The 16,893-nt window shown below is 40.5% G+C and overlaps 1 protein-coding gene across 3 annotated transcripts in view; it reads left to right on the top strand.

Moving 5' to 3' along the window:
* The first annotated feature begins 10,899 nt into the window (after positions 1-10,899).
* Positions 10,900-16,893, top strand: part of PIK3CG (phosphatidylinositol-4,5-bisphosphate 3-kinase catalytic subunit gamma) — a 47,994-nt gene continuing 42,000 nt past the window's right edge. Inside the window, exons 1-2 of one of the 3 annotated variants that reach the window (XM_078154402.1) lie at positions 10,900-11,046; positions 13,252-15,261. In XM_078154402.1, coding sequence (XP_078010528.1) covers positions 13,264-15,261 — 1,998 coding nt within the window. In that variant the 5' untranslated portion in view covers positions 10,900-11,046; positions 13,252-13,263. Of the gene's footprint in view, positions 11,047-11,146; positions 11,405-13,251; positions 15,262-16,893 lie in introns of those variants that run through there. The other 2 variants (XM_020984579.2, XM_020984580.2) reach the window with 2 other exon arrangements.

The following is a 16,893-nucleotide window of genomic DNA, read 5'->3' as shown; positions in this document are numbered from 1 at the left end:
AATCATAGATTTAGATCACGAACAGGTCTCAGAAGTTATCTTAGCCACCCCCTTGATTTACAAATGAAGAAACTGTTCCCCAGAGAGTTTTAGTGACTTGTCCAAGTAATAATGGTCCAACTCAGACCTATTATCTGAGACTAAATCTGAGCCCAGGTCCCAAATACAATGCATCACTGATCAAAGCTAGGCTAGGTTTTGTTAGTGAAGGGGATTCCTTCATGACCTATATTATGCTAGCTATTATTACAGTAATAAGGTGTTACAGTAATAAGGTTTTTCTGGGCAAAAAGGAAAACACTATGGTTTTCATCTAGAAGTCATTTGCTCTCCAGGCACTCTAGTGGGCTGGTGGCACAGGCTGAAGGAGCACCCTGATGGGAGCCCTGGGGGAGGAATGCCTAGGAAGGGCAGGGCGGAGTTGGGGTGGAGCCGGGTAAGGGACTGGGATATTGCCACAGACTTCCCCACCTGGCAGAGCTCCAGAAGTGAGGCAGATTGGCATCCGCCTCTGCTGCCTGCTGGGCAACTCTAAGGACTGGGGCAGAGGTAGCAGCAGCTGGCATTGCTACCCTAGAAAGGGGTGCAGGGGGAGGGCTGTAGTGGCCTAATATCTCTTCGTAAGTAAAATTGAAGGGAAAGGAGGGACGGGGCTAAAAGTTTGGTACAACTGGGGAGTGCCTATTTCTCAACACAGGGAGGGAATGCTGCCCCCCCCCCGATAAGCAGATAGAAGCTTAAAAAAAAAAAGAACAGAAAAGAAAAAAAAAAGAATGATCCAGTTCTCTAGGTTTCCTGACTTTCAGGATGTGGTGTCTGTTGTTGTCTGAGGCGGGAAGTCGGGGGTTTGGGAACAATGTCCCGTGGAAAAGGTTAGGAAGCAGTTTCTGTTATAATTCCACCTGCCCCTTTCCCCTTCTCCTGTGTTAGCAAAGCTGGCTCTGGACATAATATCAGATTAGGACATCTTTCCTTCCTACCTTGTCTCCTATCCTTTAGGTAGTTCAGGAGAAAAACTTAATCGTTGAATGAAATCGAGCCTCTTCTATAGGGAAAAAGCTTTTTCTCACCTTGTGAAGACAGCTGCTTGTCTCTGAAGCACAGTGTGTATATGTGTATACCTTCTCATATTCCTGCACACTCCTGTGAAGGATTGAAGGGTGAGAGAATATACATGTAGATGTATACGTGTGTAGATAGACATTTATAGAATGCATATGTAGATATACATATATATATATTATATATATAAATATATATGGATATATATATAGGTTTTACTTGCAATGCACTTTCCTATCAGTCTTCAACTAGTTCTAATTGCGAAGCTTGCAGAATGTATGGGCCTAGGAATATAGTATAGATCAGGTTCTGTTGTTAGATTGATATTCCAGCCAAACCAAATCAGGAAATATACTCCCTTCCCCAGAACCCCTAACTAACAATAAATGGTGATGAATGTTTCAAAGGCATTGGTCTGGATAACAGCTATTTTATTGAGTCTAGTTGCCAACCTAAAATATATACTCTGTCAGCTATTTCTACTCCATGAAGCAATTTGCTGTGAATTGAATGGCAAAGGATGTTCCATGGTTTTACAGTTTTGTTTTGGTTTGGATTTTGACTCGACCTGTGATTTCACCTACGTTGGGATCTCTAATTGGGGATTTTTTTTTCCAGTGCGCAGGAACTTAGTGAGTCTTAGATAGTTGCCCCAGCCACTCAAAGTTAAATAACCAATGCTTAGCACATAATAAGTATTTTTAATAAATAATATTCATTCACAAGAAGAGTAACGTGTAATCAAAAGAGAGAGAGACTAAGGAACTACATTATGAAAAGATATAAATCCTAGTGGTAATAGATAACCATTTAATTGAATAATGGAGTGAAAGGGTCAGACCTAACCTTGAGGAAAAATCACAAGGTTGCATAGTAAGTGTATAAAAGAGGCACAGAGGTCTTCTGATTTCTAGGCCAGCTCTCTCTCCACTGTAGCCCAGATTGGTCTTGAAGTTGTCTCTCCCTTTTAGGGTTGAGGAATGGATTTCCCTTCATGACCTAGAGCCCTCCTCATGACTTTCCAGTCTTCTTACATAGTATATGATTTCCTCCCTCTATATACTTTTCAATCCTGAGACACCATTTTTCTTTCTGTTCCATGAACAAGCCATCCCGTTTCTTGGATCTAAGCATTTTCTGGCTGTTCCCTATTCCTGGAATGCTCTCCCTTCTCACCCCTGACTCCTGGCTTCCAGGGCTTCCTTTAAGTCCCAGTTAAAATCCAACCTTCTATAGGAAACCTTTCCTAATACCTCTTAATTCTAATCCCTTTCCTCTGTTAATTACTTCCCCTTTGTCCTGTAAACAGCTTGTTTGTATATATTTGTTTGCTTGTCTCCCTCATTAGACTGTGAGTTCCTCAAGGGCCCGGACTGTCTTTTGCCTTTCTTTGTATCCCCAGTACTTAGCACAGTGCTTGTTTATTGACCAACTGACTATTGTCTGGTTAAGTTGACATGATAGATAGACTCATGGGGAACACAGAATCGTAAGACTGAAATCTGGAAGGGATCTTTAAAGATGATCTAGTAATAACGTCATAGATTTAGCTCTGGAAAGCACTTTAGACATGTTGAAGCCAAGGTCAGACAAAAAAGTAAGTAGCAATGCTGGGATTGGAACCCAGACCCTCTGATTCCAACTCTGGTGGTCAGATAATGTCTTATAAATAAAGTGCAAGATCAATCAGTCAGTCAAAAACATTTATTATTCATTTACTCTGTACCTGGCACTTTGTTCGGGAGGAAGACAGGTACAAACAGTCCTTACCTTCAAGGAGCTCATGTGGGAACCAACTAGGTACATACATGTTATATACAGAGTAGAGGAGAGATAATCACAGAGGTGAAGGCATTAGCAGCTGAGAAGACCGGGAAAGGCTTCCCACAGATGCTGGGATTTGAGCTGAGACTGGAAGGAAGCCAAGGAAACTGAGAGGTTAGGATGGAAAGCATTTCAGGCACGGGAGACAGCTCGTGTGAAGGCTAGGAGACAAAGGATGGAGAGTCATGTATCCAGAAAAGCAAATAAACCAGGGAATCTGAATTGTAGAGTTTATGGAGAGGGGAGAAGAGTAAGGTTTAATCAAAAGAGAGAGAGACTAAGGAACTACATTATGAAAAGATATAAATCCTAGTGGTAATAGATAACTATTTAATTGAATAATGGAGTGAAAGGGTCAGACCTAACCTTGAGGAAAAATCACTTTGACAGCTGAATGGAAGGTGGTTTGGAGTGGGAAGAGACTTGAGGCAGGGAGATTAATTAGTAGGCTATTGCAATAGTCCAGGTGCAAGGTAATAAGAGCCTAAACTAGGGTGGTGGCTCTGTGAGTGGAGAAAAGGGGATACGCATGAGACAAGACAGGATCCTCCACAAAGACCTATATTTCATCTCATAGACCTCAGTGGAAATAGTATAGAGAGCATATAATAATAATCATCATAACTAACATTTATATAATGCCTACTATGTGCCAGGCATTGTGCTAAGCACTTTATAATTATTATCTCACTTGACCATCACAACCCTCAGAAGTACAGGCTGTTATTACTCCCATTTTACAGATGAGAAAACCATCACTAAAATAACTGTTACAAGAATAGCAATACCTTAGAAATATCCCCTTTCTCTTTCTGTACCCCATTCATTGCTTTTAAAAGCTAATATTTATATAGTGCTTTAAGGCTTGCAAAGGACTTTACAAGTTCTCTTACTTGTTTTTCCAGATTGAAATTGATTTATAACTTAGTAAATATGTCTAGGCAACACAGTTACCTAGGACTCAGAGGGGTTAAGTGGCTTTACTGTGGTTACAGAGCATCAAAGGGAAAGGATTTGGACCCAAATTTTGCTAGTTCTAAATCCAACATTACTACCTTTCAATTTTTTCAAGCCACATTGATTACTTTGATTTCGAGGTGGGAAGGACCTCAGACATCATCTAGTACATCCCTAACCAAATCATATATCCATTTGATAACAAGTAGTCATCAAGTTTCTGCTTGAAGATGACTACTGATGAAGAAATCGCTCATCTCTCTCTCATCTGCTACCCTAACCTGAAGAAATGCACTCTACTTTTCACAGGATCTTGGAGTTAGAAGAGATGTCAGCATCCCACACATGAAAGAAACCCCCCAATATAACTATAGATAAATGTCCAAGGAAAAGGCCCTACCCATCACCTCAAGAGGCATTTCATTCTAACTGTTAGAAAGTCTTTCCTGACATCAAGCCTCTGTTTTCCTCTTTGAAAAGTCTATCCATTGGAGAATGAGTTCAATTGCTCTTCCTCATGAAATTTTTTCACATACTTGAACATAACCATCATCTTCCTCTCCTCCCCCCAAAATCTTTTCTTTTGCCCAGTTCTGATTGTTAGGAAGTTTTTCCTTGAGTTGACCTAAAATGCATTTGCCTGTAACTGTCCATTGACACTAGTTCATTACTGAAGTTCTTATTAACCAGAAAAATCTTTGATAGCCACTCCCCTAAAGGGCAGTGGGTCATAGTGGAAAGAGCACTTCTTTTGGAATCTGAAGATTGGTATCCAAATACTGCCCCTGTCGTTTACTGTCTCTGTTACCCTCAATCAGTCATGCTCTGGGTCTTGGGCTCCTCATCTATTTAAAAAAAAAAAAGGAGCTTAGACCAGATAGCTTGTAAAGTACCTTTCAGTTCTAACACTGTGATTTCCAGGTTTATTGGAAGAACTAAGCTGGACTAGGAAGTCTGAGAAAGTGCAGAGTAACTGAGGCTGAGCTTTAGGCTATCCCAATAGCTGAAGGATTGAGAATGAAGTAGGGTGTCCTACTGGCAGCTCACCTTGAACTGGCTGCAGACTCCTAAGATTCTTCTCACTGATGTCCCATAATTTTGAAAATATCATGACAATATTTTTGTAAGGTAACATACATCTGCCCTTGTCAAATCTGGCAGATCAGGAAATAGGCAGAGAGGTTAAGAGAGTTATTTAGGTCTGAAGATTGGCACAGCCAGGTTTCCTAATTCCCAGTATGCCTCCCTGACTATCTCTTTGCAATCCTCCAAAATACCGGGATCCAAGATTGGACACCAGGCTAAATATCGTTATCACTAATAAGCAATCAATTAGTCAGGCAACAAACATGTATTAAGAGCTTATTATGTGCCTGGATGATGATAGTAATACACAGAAAAGCAAAAAACAGGCTCTACCCCAAAGGAGCTCATATTCTAATAGAGGAGACTGCATGTGATAATTAAGTACATACAAGATACACCCCCACACATATGTATACTTGAAGATGATCTGAAATGAGAAGGCATGAGAAGTGAGCAGGAAGGAGGAAAATCAACATCAGCATCAGTATCATAAGATCTGCACAAATATTGCTTATTTTATCTTGACAACGGCCCTGGGAGGTAGGTACTATTATTATTTCTCATTTTACAGATGAAGAAACTGAGGTAGATGGCAGTTAAGTGACTTGCTGAGGGTCACACAGCTAGTAAGTGCTACTGCAGTGTAAATTATTTTACTGTCCTGGCTGGTCTTCCCCCTTACCTGTAACCTTTTATTTCCTTTCCTTTACAACTCAGCTCAGACCCCACCTTTTGCAATGCAATATGTAATAATTTACATTTCAGTAGCACTTTTGAAATGATAATGCAACCCCCAAAATAAGTCATGAAGGGAGAAATGAGCCATTGCAGCCTATGAAATGAAATACTGCCTTCTTTAGGCTCCTGTTCTAATGGGAAAGACATGTAAATAATCAGGTATATACAAGAAATACACAATGTAGAATCCACCTCTACCACCATCATTCAACATACTTTTACAGGTGATTGGAGTTGAAGGAATGTGGGAAAGTGGATCCTCCAGTTTTAGAAGGAACAAAGTCTGAACCAGCACATGAAAGCTGGGCCTTTAAGGGAGCCCTCCATGTCTTCAGAAAAAAACAAAAATGCAAACTCTTTATCCTCAAATTTGAGGCCTTTGACTCAGATGACCTTTCCAATCTTATCTCCCACTAAACAGACACTTCACTCCAGCAAAGCTGGGCTAATCATGGTCCCTCAAACGAGCTTTGGACTTTCTTTTATACATTGTGCCCCTCACTTTCAGCTGCCCGGGATTCCCTCATCCCTCCTTTCTGGCCATCGTAGTCCTACCATCCTTTAAGATCCAGTTAAACCATCACTTGTCTGTGGTCACACAGTTTATAATATCAGAGTTCTAAGGCAGATCTTTGGTCTCTTAAATCCAGTGCTTCTCTCACTGTGCTCTGTTGATTCTAGGGAGAAAAAGTACCTAGCAGGTAGAATCTCTCTGCAATCTGGTTATCTAAGGTAGAAATACACATATTTTATTAATTCACTTAGAGAAACCCTTACTGTGTAAGAGTCTACTTTCAGGGTTAGAAAAAGAAGCAGTATTTTTAATCCCAAACAATGGATGATGGTTGCAGACTGGGTAACAGAATTATCAGAGATCTACAGATCGGGGTAGGTTTTCTTCGTATCACCCCCATATCATCAGGCATTAAAATGAGCAGCTATTAGAGCTGGAAAGGAACTTGGAAGCCATTTACTCATACACCCTCATTTTACAGGTGAGGAAACAGAGTCACAGGGAGATGAAGCAACTTGCCCAGAAAATGACAGAGGACAAATTTGAGTAGAGGTCTGCTGCCACCAAAGTAGGTCCTCTTTCTTTTTAGCTTGTTTATATTTATTTGCATATTGTTTCTCTCCCCCAATTAGATTGTAAGCTTGTCAGGGACAAGGACTATCGTTTGCCTATCCCTAGTAATTAGCATAGTGCCTGGCACATAGGAGGCACTTAATAAATGTTTATTGATTAATGTTTATTGATTGATTGGTGATTTCCTCTGTACTATACTACCTCTCAGAGGAATGTGTTACCTGCCTCCTTTTTCAGCATTCCTAGAATAGCAAGATTTTTAAATGTGCCTCTTAGAAGACGTATGAGAGTTCTTCACTATTATCCTTTTAAAATCAGTATGCTAGGGAAGGGAAGGAAGCTTTCAAACAACCTAGCGATGGCACATAGTAAGCACTTAATAAATGTTTATTGATTGATTGATTCATCTGGGGAAGCAAAGTTTGTTAGGCTCACAGCTCCTTCCTCTTCCCGTGTTCCTCCACACATTCACTCTAGCCCTCTCCAAATAACGTTCGTCCTAGCTGGAGTGCTGATTGGTGTGGACAAACTTTTGTGGCTCCTTTGTCCTTCTCCACAAGCTTTGCCAGCAGCAAACATGCACATAAATTCAAATGCGAACCTTTGAGTGAGCTGAAGAACCACACCCTTCAAAAACATGTGATTCTGGATATTGATAAACTGCCTCTGAATGACTGATAGGCATAGTGTCAAATGATTTCTGTACTGATGGAGACAGATTATCCCAGTACTTTGTTATGCTTCGTACGGGTACCACTGAGGAAGTCCATGACCTGAGAGGCAGAAGAGAAAAGGAAAGGATGGACCCCAGACAATGATTTACACGGATAGCAGGCATAGGGCCTCTCTGATGCTATGAATTGAAGACTGGCCAAGCAATGGAAGGTCAAACACTTCATATTCCTTAGGCCCCAGAATTCAGTTTGATTCCTGAATTAGATTTGATTCTTCAAGCATCTATTAAGCCTCTACTGTATGGAGAATATTGTCCCAGATGACACACAAAATTAAATTAAGACTCAGTCCTCGTCCTCATCTAGAGTATATGTTACTAGGGCTGGTTTTTGTCGAGAGAAGGAGCTCTGAGAAATGCCACCCAGTCTTGGATATAAAAAGTGCCTTGTGTGGTTAGAAAAGCAATAAATTAATTTGCAATAAATAAATTAGACTTATAAGACTTAGGTTCATATACAGACTTAGTCATTTACTATTCATGTGGCTATGAGTAAGTCATTAACACCACTGAGCTTCAGTTTCCCTATATACAAAACGGGGATAATAATACTTATACTAGTTTTCCCTAGCAGAGTTAATGGCAACACCAAATTAGAGAATGCTTGTAAAAAGTAATAGTAAATGTAAGTCCTTATAAAGCACTGTGGTTTAGTGGAAGGAACACTGGGCATGAATTCAGAAGACCTGCATTTGAATCACAACCTCAATGCTAGACTGTGAGCAAATGGCTCCCCAAATCTCAGTTTTCTCATTTGTACAATGGGTATAATAATACTTGAACTACCTCTCTCATGAGATTGTTATGAGGAAAGCACTTTTATACTGAAAAGCCTTCTATAAATATGAGCTATGATGATGTGATGGAGTTAACCTAGAGACCTAAGACTGCTGTAAGATAGTCTTTATTTTGAGTGTATATCTTGGGACCCAGAACCCCCATTGTTCCAGACCTATGCTCCATGAGTCATTCTGTTTTAGAATTATGAACGACCTGGTTGCTGTTTACCAAGTTATTTATTTGTCAGCTGATATTCAACTTCCAAAGGGCTACCCATGCTGACTTGTCATCTCCTGTTAAAATCGCTGTCACACGCTGCTTTTTGTCACAGACTGGGTTGCTTTCACTTTGAACTAGTGACATTTCTGGAGCTGACCTCTCAAAACAACTAGGCAGATTTTTCACTATGCTAAATAGCTAAGAACTTGGACCTTGTCTTAGAAAATGTATGCCTTAACTGTCATTGTTCCCCTAGGTTAGTACTCCCAAAGAGTGGGTTTATAAAAGCATTATAAAGAAAGGCAAATCCATGTTTACAGTAAAGGGAAATATATGGCAAGAATGGAACCAGCACAGAGCACTCCATGTTGTGTTCCGAATGCTGACATCTTGGGGAATAGGGCATAATTCTGCCCTTGTAGGTGTGTTTTTTGTTTCTTTCTTCCAACCTACCACCACTGGCCTCCCAGTGTCTCATAGAATCCCACCTCTCCCCAGGAGAGTCTTCTAACCAGAGTAGAGGCAGGCTACTCTACTCTCCTCAGCCCATACTGCCTCCCTTGTCTGGGAACTCACCACAAAGACCCCCAGAATCAGCATGAGATCATAGCACAATTCCAAAAATCAGCCAGAAAGACAGTTCACTGCTCCCCACACAGGCTGCTGCTGCCATGCCCTGAACTGTTCCTCCAAACCCTAACTCTAGCTCTCCCCTTTGCTCTCTCTTTCCACTATATCCTCTAAAAACTTTCTCTGTTTGTAATAACTGAAAGGTCTCTGGATTTGGAGTTAGAGGCAAATTACAGCACTGCTACTTACTAAAACACCTCACTGATCTGGGCTACAATGTCCTCATTTACAGAGTAAGAGTGTTTGCTTAAGTGAATTCCAAAGTTTTTTCAAATTCTAAATCTATGATCCTATGAACCTGATGGCTTCTTCTCATATTCCTTTCATTATCCATTGCTTGCTAAAACCTTGCTTTCTCAGCATGGCATTTTGGGGAAAGTATTGGATTTGCTTCAGAAGACCCAGGTTTTAAATTCCGCTCTGCCACCAAACTCCCTGACTGACCTTGGGCAAGTCACTTAACTTCCCTGGATGTCAGTTTCTTCATCTTTAAATTAGGGGATTAGGCTATATGTCCCTAGACTCTATGAGCCTATGATCCTTAAGACTATCTATCTTTTAAGACTCTTCCCAAGGCTAGCATTCCTCTCACATGCCCTGATAAATAGAATCAGAAAGAGGAGTTGGCATATTCCTTGCTCCTCATTGGGTTTTGTTTTGTTTTTTTGTTTTTTTTTTTTTTGCTAGGCAATGGGATTAAGTGACTTGCCCAGGGTCATGCAGCTAGTAAGTGTTATGTGTCTGAGGTCAGATTTGAACTCAGGTCCTCCTGAATCCAGAGCCGGTGCTCTATCCACTGCGCCACCAAGCTGCCCCTCCTTGCTCCTCATTGTTATTTTCAGAATCCACCTCTACCACCATCATTCAGTAACCAGCTCTCTCCTTTTAAAGTTCACTTCATCTCATCCATACCCTCTTTGTCATCTGTGGGTGTCTAGGTCATAGATGATAGTAACTTACCCAATAAATTGAGGGCCTGGTCTTTTCTACCCCAACCTGTGCCTCCTTCAAATATCTTGGCATCCTCAACCTAAATTCCCATGACCTCTGTCTCCAGTCCACTTCAACCATGCACATTTGCAATCATGCCTTAGGACCACACCATCCCCAGTGACTGTTTGCCTCCAGTGCTTGAATTTCTACACAGAGTTAGGATTAAGGGTAGGAACTATGAACTCACAGGTCTAATAAGGCAGTGCTGAACTTAAGTACTTTAAAAATTTTAATGATATTAGGCTATCACACTTACAAAGGTGACTATTAGACTTTTCTAATTTAACTAGCTTGGGAAATTTGCATGTATCTGTAGTTCGTATATTTGTAGTTCTATGTGGGTATAAATAATGCCAATTCATTTTTCACAGCTAAAAAATATATAGGACAAACAATTTCAAACACCTCCTTCTCTCTCTCTCTCTCTCTCTCTCTCTCTCTCTCTCTCTCTCTCTCTCTCTCTCTCTCTCTCTCTCCCCTCCCTCCTTTTCCCTTCCCTCCCTCCATCTCCTCCCTCTCTCTCTCTCCTCTTCCTCTCTCTTTTTGTTTTCTCTCTCTCCCCTTCCATCTCTTTCTCTTTTTTGCTCTCTTTCTCCATCTTCCCCTCCTTATCTCTCTCTCTGCTCTCCCTCCATCTCTCTTTATCTTTTTTGCTTACTCTCCCTCTTTTCTTCCTTCCCTCTCTCTCTCATTCTCTTTTTCTACCTCTGTTGGCTATGACAGGAAATACATTTCTGACACTTTTAAAATGAGCAATCATACGTATAATCAACTTGGTCAAAACTTCCTTCCTGGTAACTGCAGCACTTCCTCTGCATCTGGATTTGAAAAGAGACCTAGAAAAACAGAAGACATTTGTTGAATAAGAAAAAAATGCCCTGGCTTTAAAAACCAAACAAGTGATTCTTCAGTCATAGCTGCAGCGTTTTGTAGACAGGTAACATTTCTTTCAGTTTCTTGTCCTTTGTATGTCTAATTTAATATTTATACTCCTCATCTAGAGTATTTTTAGGAAGAACCATTACTAGTTCATGAGATAATGTTTCTTTTGAGTTTCATTATCTATTTTGTCCTCTTTTTTTCGAGCATCTGCAAGGTTCGGACAATAGTTTAGCAGGTGCATTAGAAAGGTCATAGTCTAGAGGGGGGGGAGGCAAGAGAGATGTTTCAATGGGAGCAGAGGAGCTCAGAGAGAGGTAGTATATCCTTTCATTCACAAAGCATTCATGACTTCATCCCCTCAAAACTGACAGTAACACATCAGATCATTTTGAAGACTGACTAAAGGAAAACTTGTGAGTATTTAGGCCAGCCTGCTTTCTTCAGAAGTCAATTTGTTATTTGATTGTTGCATAGAAATCAAAGAGAATTTGGTGCTCTTTTTTCCCTTACTTAAAGTTAAGAGGATTTTAAAAAATTCTTTATCAGTGTGAGTGTTGATATAGCCTACAAGTTTTATACTGTTTTACTTGCTCTGTGATATGCCAAAAAACTAAATGGGGAATGATTTAAGATGCATGAATTTCTAAGGGGCTCTTTAATGAAAACACAGTTGTAAAAAAGAACAATTTGGGTTTGTTGCGGTGAAGTAACCCTTAATTATGCTTTATGGGAGTATAAATAGAAACTGTAAGTAACTATTTGGAAATTATTTATAATGCAATGAGGTATGGTATCGTGATACTCAAAATTCACCTGCCTGTAATGATGAAATACTTTATTATATCTACAAGGAATAATAAGATATGCCTATTTCTTTTGGTAGAATTGACAATATTAATCATTTAAGGATAATAACACATTATACTTCAATTTTTATTTCCATAATTAATGTTTGTAATTGCCCAGCACTGTGTTGATGTTAAATAGTTAATGGCAGTGTTAGTCATGCTACATTGTTAATACAAAGTGGTTTACAATCTCTAATTAAATAATTGAATTCAACAAACATTTATTAAGCACTTTCTATGTTCAAAGCCTGGGCGTGGTTACTAGAGACACAAAGATGAAAATACAGTAGTCTCTGCCTCCAAAGACACTTCCCTGTTGGTGAGGTGGAGGAGGTAAGAAATATACATCAAATTCTAATACCAACTAGAATGTAAGTACAAAGGATAAATTAGAGGAAAGTGAAAAGAAGTTTATGGAGTTATCTCTTTCAGCTGGCATGAGCAGGAAAGACTTAACAAAGGAGGTACTGTAGTACCTGAGTTGGGTCTCTTTATTTTCCTAAAATATCTCTACTGTGGCAGAGATTAATTAGATGAATTAGCTCACAAATAAAGTTATTTTGCACAGATTTATCATTGTTTAATTTTTGTGTTGTGCAAAGCAAAATGAAATACCAAATACTGATAGATTTAAGAAAGAGAAGTATTTCATGAATGATTGTTCATATACTAATGTCACAGATGTTTCAGTTGGATATAATTAGATTGTTTAGAAATAGGAAGATATGGAGGTGGAAGGGATCTCAGAGAATATCTAGTCTAAACTCTTCATTAAAAAAAGAAACTGTGACCCCAAGATATTAAATAACTTATCTAAGGTCATACAGGTACTAACTGTCAGAGGTGGGATTTGAACCAGGTCTTCCAACTCCAGAGTCAATGCCCTTTCCACTACAACATAAGTATTTAATTTGTTTATTTATCTGCTGGATCCAGCTTTTTTTTTTAAAACCAGTTCTTTTGCTACTTTGCTAGTAATTTTTTTTCTTTACTGGTTTTGTTAACCAGAAAAGAGGGGCAGAAGGATTATGACCAAAACACAAAAAGAATTTCAGCAAAGAGTGAGTTAGGTTGCATAGCTAAGTTGAGGTATAGAAGGTTTGGAAATAGAGAACATACTGACAAGATTAGATAGGGTGTCTAAGTCCCAAGGAGAAATGAGAAATAAGTTGATGGCCTGCCTTCAAAGCAGATTATTTTAACTTCTACTCTCATCTTGAAGGATTGTAGGACGGAGTCCTTGAATTGGATGCTTGGCTGATCTTCAGATGTGTTTGTTGCCCTTTAGTGGGCCTCTTTTGCCTTCCATGCACAACATTTCCTAGGATTTGGTTGCTACTCTTCATAGGTATATGGCAAGGGGAAAAAAGTGATATTTTGTGATTAAAATCTCTGCCTTCTTCTGCTTACAGCTCACCTCAGGCATGGATCTGGAGGACCAAGAGCCCGTGGTTCTGAGAGAAGACAACAGGGGAAGGAGGAGGAGAATGAAGCCACAAAGTGCTGGCATCAGCTCATCTTCAATGGAACTCATTCCTATAGAATTTGTCCTGCCTACCAGCCACCAGAACACCAAAGTCTCAGAAACGGTGATCCTGGAAGCAGCTGGAAGTTGCAATGTGGAACAGATGAAAGCACAGGTCTGGATGCAGGCCATGGAGACTAGCATGGCCATGGAATTCTATCACCAGTCCTCCCCAGAGCAGTTTCTCCTGCTATACCAGAAAAAGGGACAGTGGTATGAGATCTATGACAAGTACCAGTTGATACAGACATTGGACTGTGTGAAGTATTGGAAAGCCCTCCACAAGAACATGGGCCAGATCCGTGTGGTCCAGAGGCAGCTACCCACCGAGGAAACGCGGGAGTTCCAGCAACAGCTGAATGATCTGATTGGCTATGATGTTACTAACATGAGCAATGTGCATGATGATGAGTTGGAATTCACCCGGCGCCGGCTTGTCACCCCACGGATTAAGGAGGTAGCCGTCCGAGACCCCAAACTCTATGCCATGCATCCTTGGGTGACTTCCAAGCCACTCCCCACCTACCTGTCAAAAAAGATTGTCAATAATTGCATTTTGATCGTCATCCACCGAGGCACCACGAGTCAGACGATCAAGGTCTCAGCAGATGACACCCCGGGTACAATCTTGCAGAGCTTCTTCACCAAGATGGCTAAGAAGAAGTCTCTGATGGACATCCCTGAAAGTCAAAGTGAGCTGGATTTTGTGCTTCGAGTCTGTGGCCGGGATGAGTACATTGTAGGTGAAACGCCTATCAAGAATTTCCAGTGGATCAGGCATTGCCTCAAGAACGGGGAAGAGATTCACCTTGTACTGGATAGTCCTCCTGACCCAGGGCAGGATGAGGTGAGGAAGGAAGAGTGGCCACTTGTAGATGACTGCACAGGAGTCACAGGCTACCATGAGCAGCTGACAATAAATGGCAAGAATCATGAGAAAGTGTTTACTGTTTCCCTGTGGGATTGTGACCGGAGGTTCAGGGTCAAGATCAGGGGCATTGACATCCCTGTGCTCCCACGGAACACCGAGCTCACGGTCTTTGTGGAAGCAAACATCCAACATGGGCAGCAGGTCCTTTGCCAAAGGCGTACCACCTCTAAACCTTTCACAGAGGAGGTGCTCTGGAATGTGTGGCTTGAGTTTGATATCAAAATCAAGGACTTGCCCAAAGGGGCTTTACTGAACCTTCAGATTTACTGTGGGAAAGCCCCAGCCCAGTCTTCCAAGGCCGCTGGATCTCATGAGAGTTCTGGCTTCGAAGCCAAAGGCAAAACTCAGTTACTCTATTATGTGAACCTACTGCTTATAGACCACCGATTTCTCCTGAGGCATGGAGAATATGTCCTGCATATGTGGAAGATATCAGGGAAGGGAGAGGACCAAGGGAGCATCAATGCTGATAAGCTTACCTCAGCAACCAACCCTGATAAGGATAATTCTATGTCAATCTCCATCCTTCTGGACAATTATTGCCACCCAATAGCCTTGCCCAAGCACAGGCCCACCCCTGACCCAGAAGGGGACAGGGTAAGGGGAGAGATGCCCAATCAGCTTCGAAAACAGCTGGAAGAGATCATAGCCACTGACCCACTTAACCCACTCACTGCAAAGGACAAAGAATTACTATGGCATTTTAGGTATGAAAGCCTTAAGCACCCCAAAGCGTATCCTAAGCTGTTTAGCTCCGTGAAATGGGGACAACAAGAGATTGTGGCCAAAACATATCAGTTGTTAGCCAGAAGGGAAGCTTGGGATCGAAGTGATTTGGATGTTGGGTTAACAATGCAGCTCCTGGACTGTAACTTTTCAGATGAAAATGTAAGAGCCATTGCAGTGCAAAAGCTAGAAAGCTTGGAGGATGATGATGTCTTGCATTACCTGCTGCAACTAGTTCAGGTAAAATATGCTTGAGTTATTAAAGGGAACAAAGTCTCGAGAACTTTTATTTGCATGTACACAGGCCCCTCATTCTTTGGTTATGAAAACGCCTGTTGTTTAGTGTTTCACTATTGGGAGGGAAGTAGCCTGGTGTTGTGGAAAAGACAGGTACAAGTTTTGATTCTGCAAAGAACTTATTGTACGACCTAGAACCAGACCCTTGACTTTTCTGTGCCTTAATTTATTCATGTGCAAAATGAGGAGGTTGGAGCAGATCAGAAATTCTTAATCTTTTTTTATGCCCTGGATCCCTTTGACAACCTGGGGAAGCCTATGGAGCTCCTCTCAGAAAAATGTTTTTAAATGTGTGAAATAAATGTCATTAAAAAAGAAAAGCAATCAGATTGAACTACAGAGTAGTTTGATATCATGAAATCACAGATTTAGAGTTAAAAGGGACTTCAGACACCATTCTATAGATGAACAACTGAGTCCCAGAGAAGTTAAGTGATTTGTCTAAAGTCACACAGGTTACCAGTGGCAGAGTCAGGATTCAAACCCAAGTTCTTGGCTCAAAATCCATTATTCTGTCCGCCGTGCACACTGTGATCATAGTGAAGCCAACTCACCAAATAAGAAGTTATTCTGTCTCTTGATGCCCAAGACACTATGGAGTGAATTTATGTGAGGATTAAGAAACAATGACTTTATAAACTGTACATTGCTATGTAAATGTGAGTTACCATTATTATTATTATTATTATTATTATCATTATTATTATAGTCTATATGAGGCCATTACATTCTAGGGGAATTTGATTGATGGTAATACTTAGCTCTTATTCATCCAGAATATCAGTGTGATATAGAGACAGAATACAAGAGCTGCTCTTCTTCTGGTTCTTCCATCTAGCTATTTAATTTTAGCTCAGTTTTCTTACCTGTAAAATCCACATTAAATGCTTCTCTGTTACCTTACATTAGTAATGTCTTAGACTTTAATGGGGAATAAGTTCTGCCAGAGATATGTAAGGGTACTTATTAAGATTTAGGGGATGGTCAGCTAGAGTGTGGAGTGGATAGAGCACCAGTCCTGGAGTCAGGAGGACCTGAGTTCAAATCCAGTTTCAGACACTAGCTGTGTGACCCAGGGCAAGTCACTTAACCCCAATTGCCTCACAGAAAATATCTAGGAGATTTTGTGGGGTAGTGGAAAAGACCATTAGGCTAAAAACCAGAGGCTTGCATTCAGATCCTAGTCTAATATTTACCAGCTGTATGACTGTGAGCAAGTCACATGACTTCTTGGTGCCTCAGTTTCCTTATATATAAAATGTAGAATTGATTTCAAGAGTCTCTTTCAATTCTGATATTCTCTGTCTATGATTCTAAATAAATGCTTTACTCAGATCAATACCAATAACTATTCAGGGCTGGAGAAGTAGTGAGGGGAGCCATGTTGCTTGGAAAGTGAGATGAAGAGATGAAAAATATACTTGCCATTTGATGGCATTCATCTCAAACACAAAGTGTCTATGCCAGTTTTTGATGTTTACGATATCATATCACATAGCCAGAAGAGACTCATAGGCATACAAAATTTTAGACCTGGATGAAGCTTTAGAGATCATCTAGTCCAAATCCCTTATT

Source organism: Phascolarctos cinereus, unplaced genomic scaffold (assembly GCF_003287225.1).
Source record: "Phascolarctos cinereus isolate Bilbo 61053 unplaced genomic scaffold, phaCin_HiC Scaffold_1;HRSCAF=81, whole genome shotgun sequence".
NCBI classification, from domain to species: domain Eukaryota; kingdom Metazoa; phylum Chordata; class Mammalia; order Diprotodontia; family Phascolarctidae; genus Phascolarctos; species Phascolarctos cinereus.
This window is presented reverse-complemented; position numbering and strand designations above follow the sequence as displayed.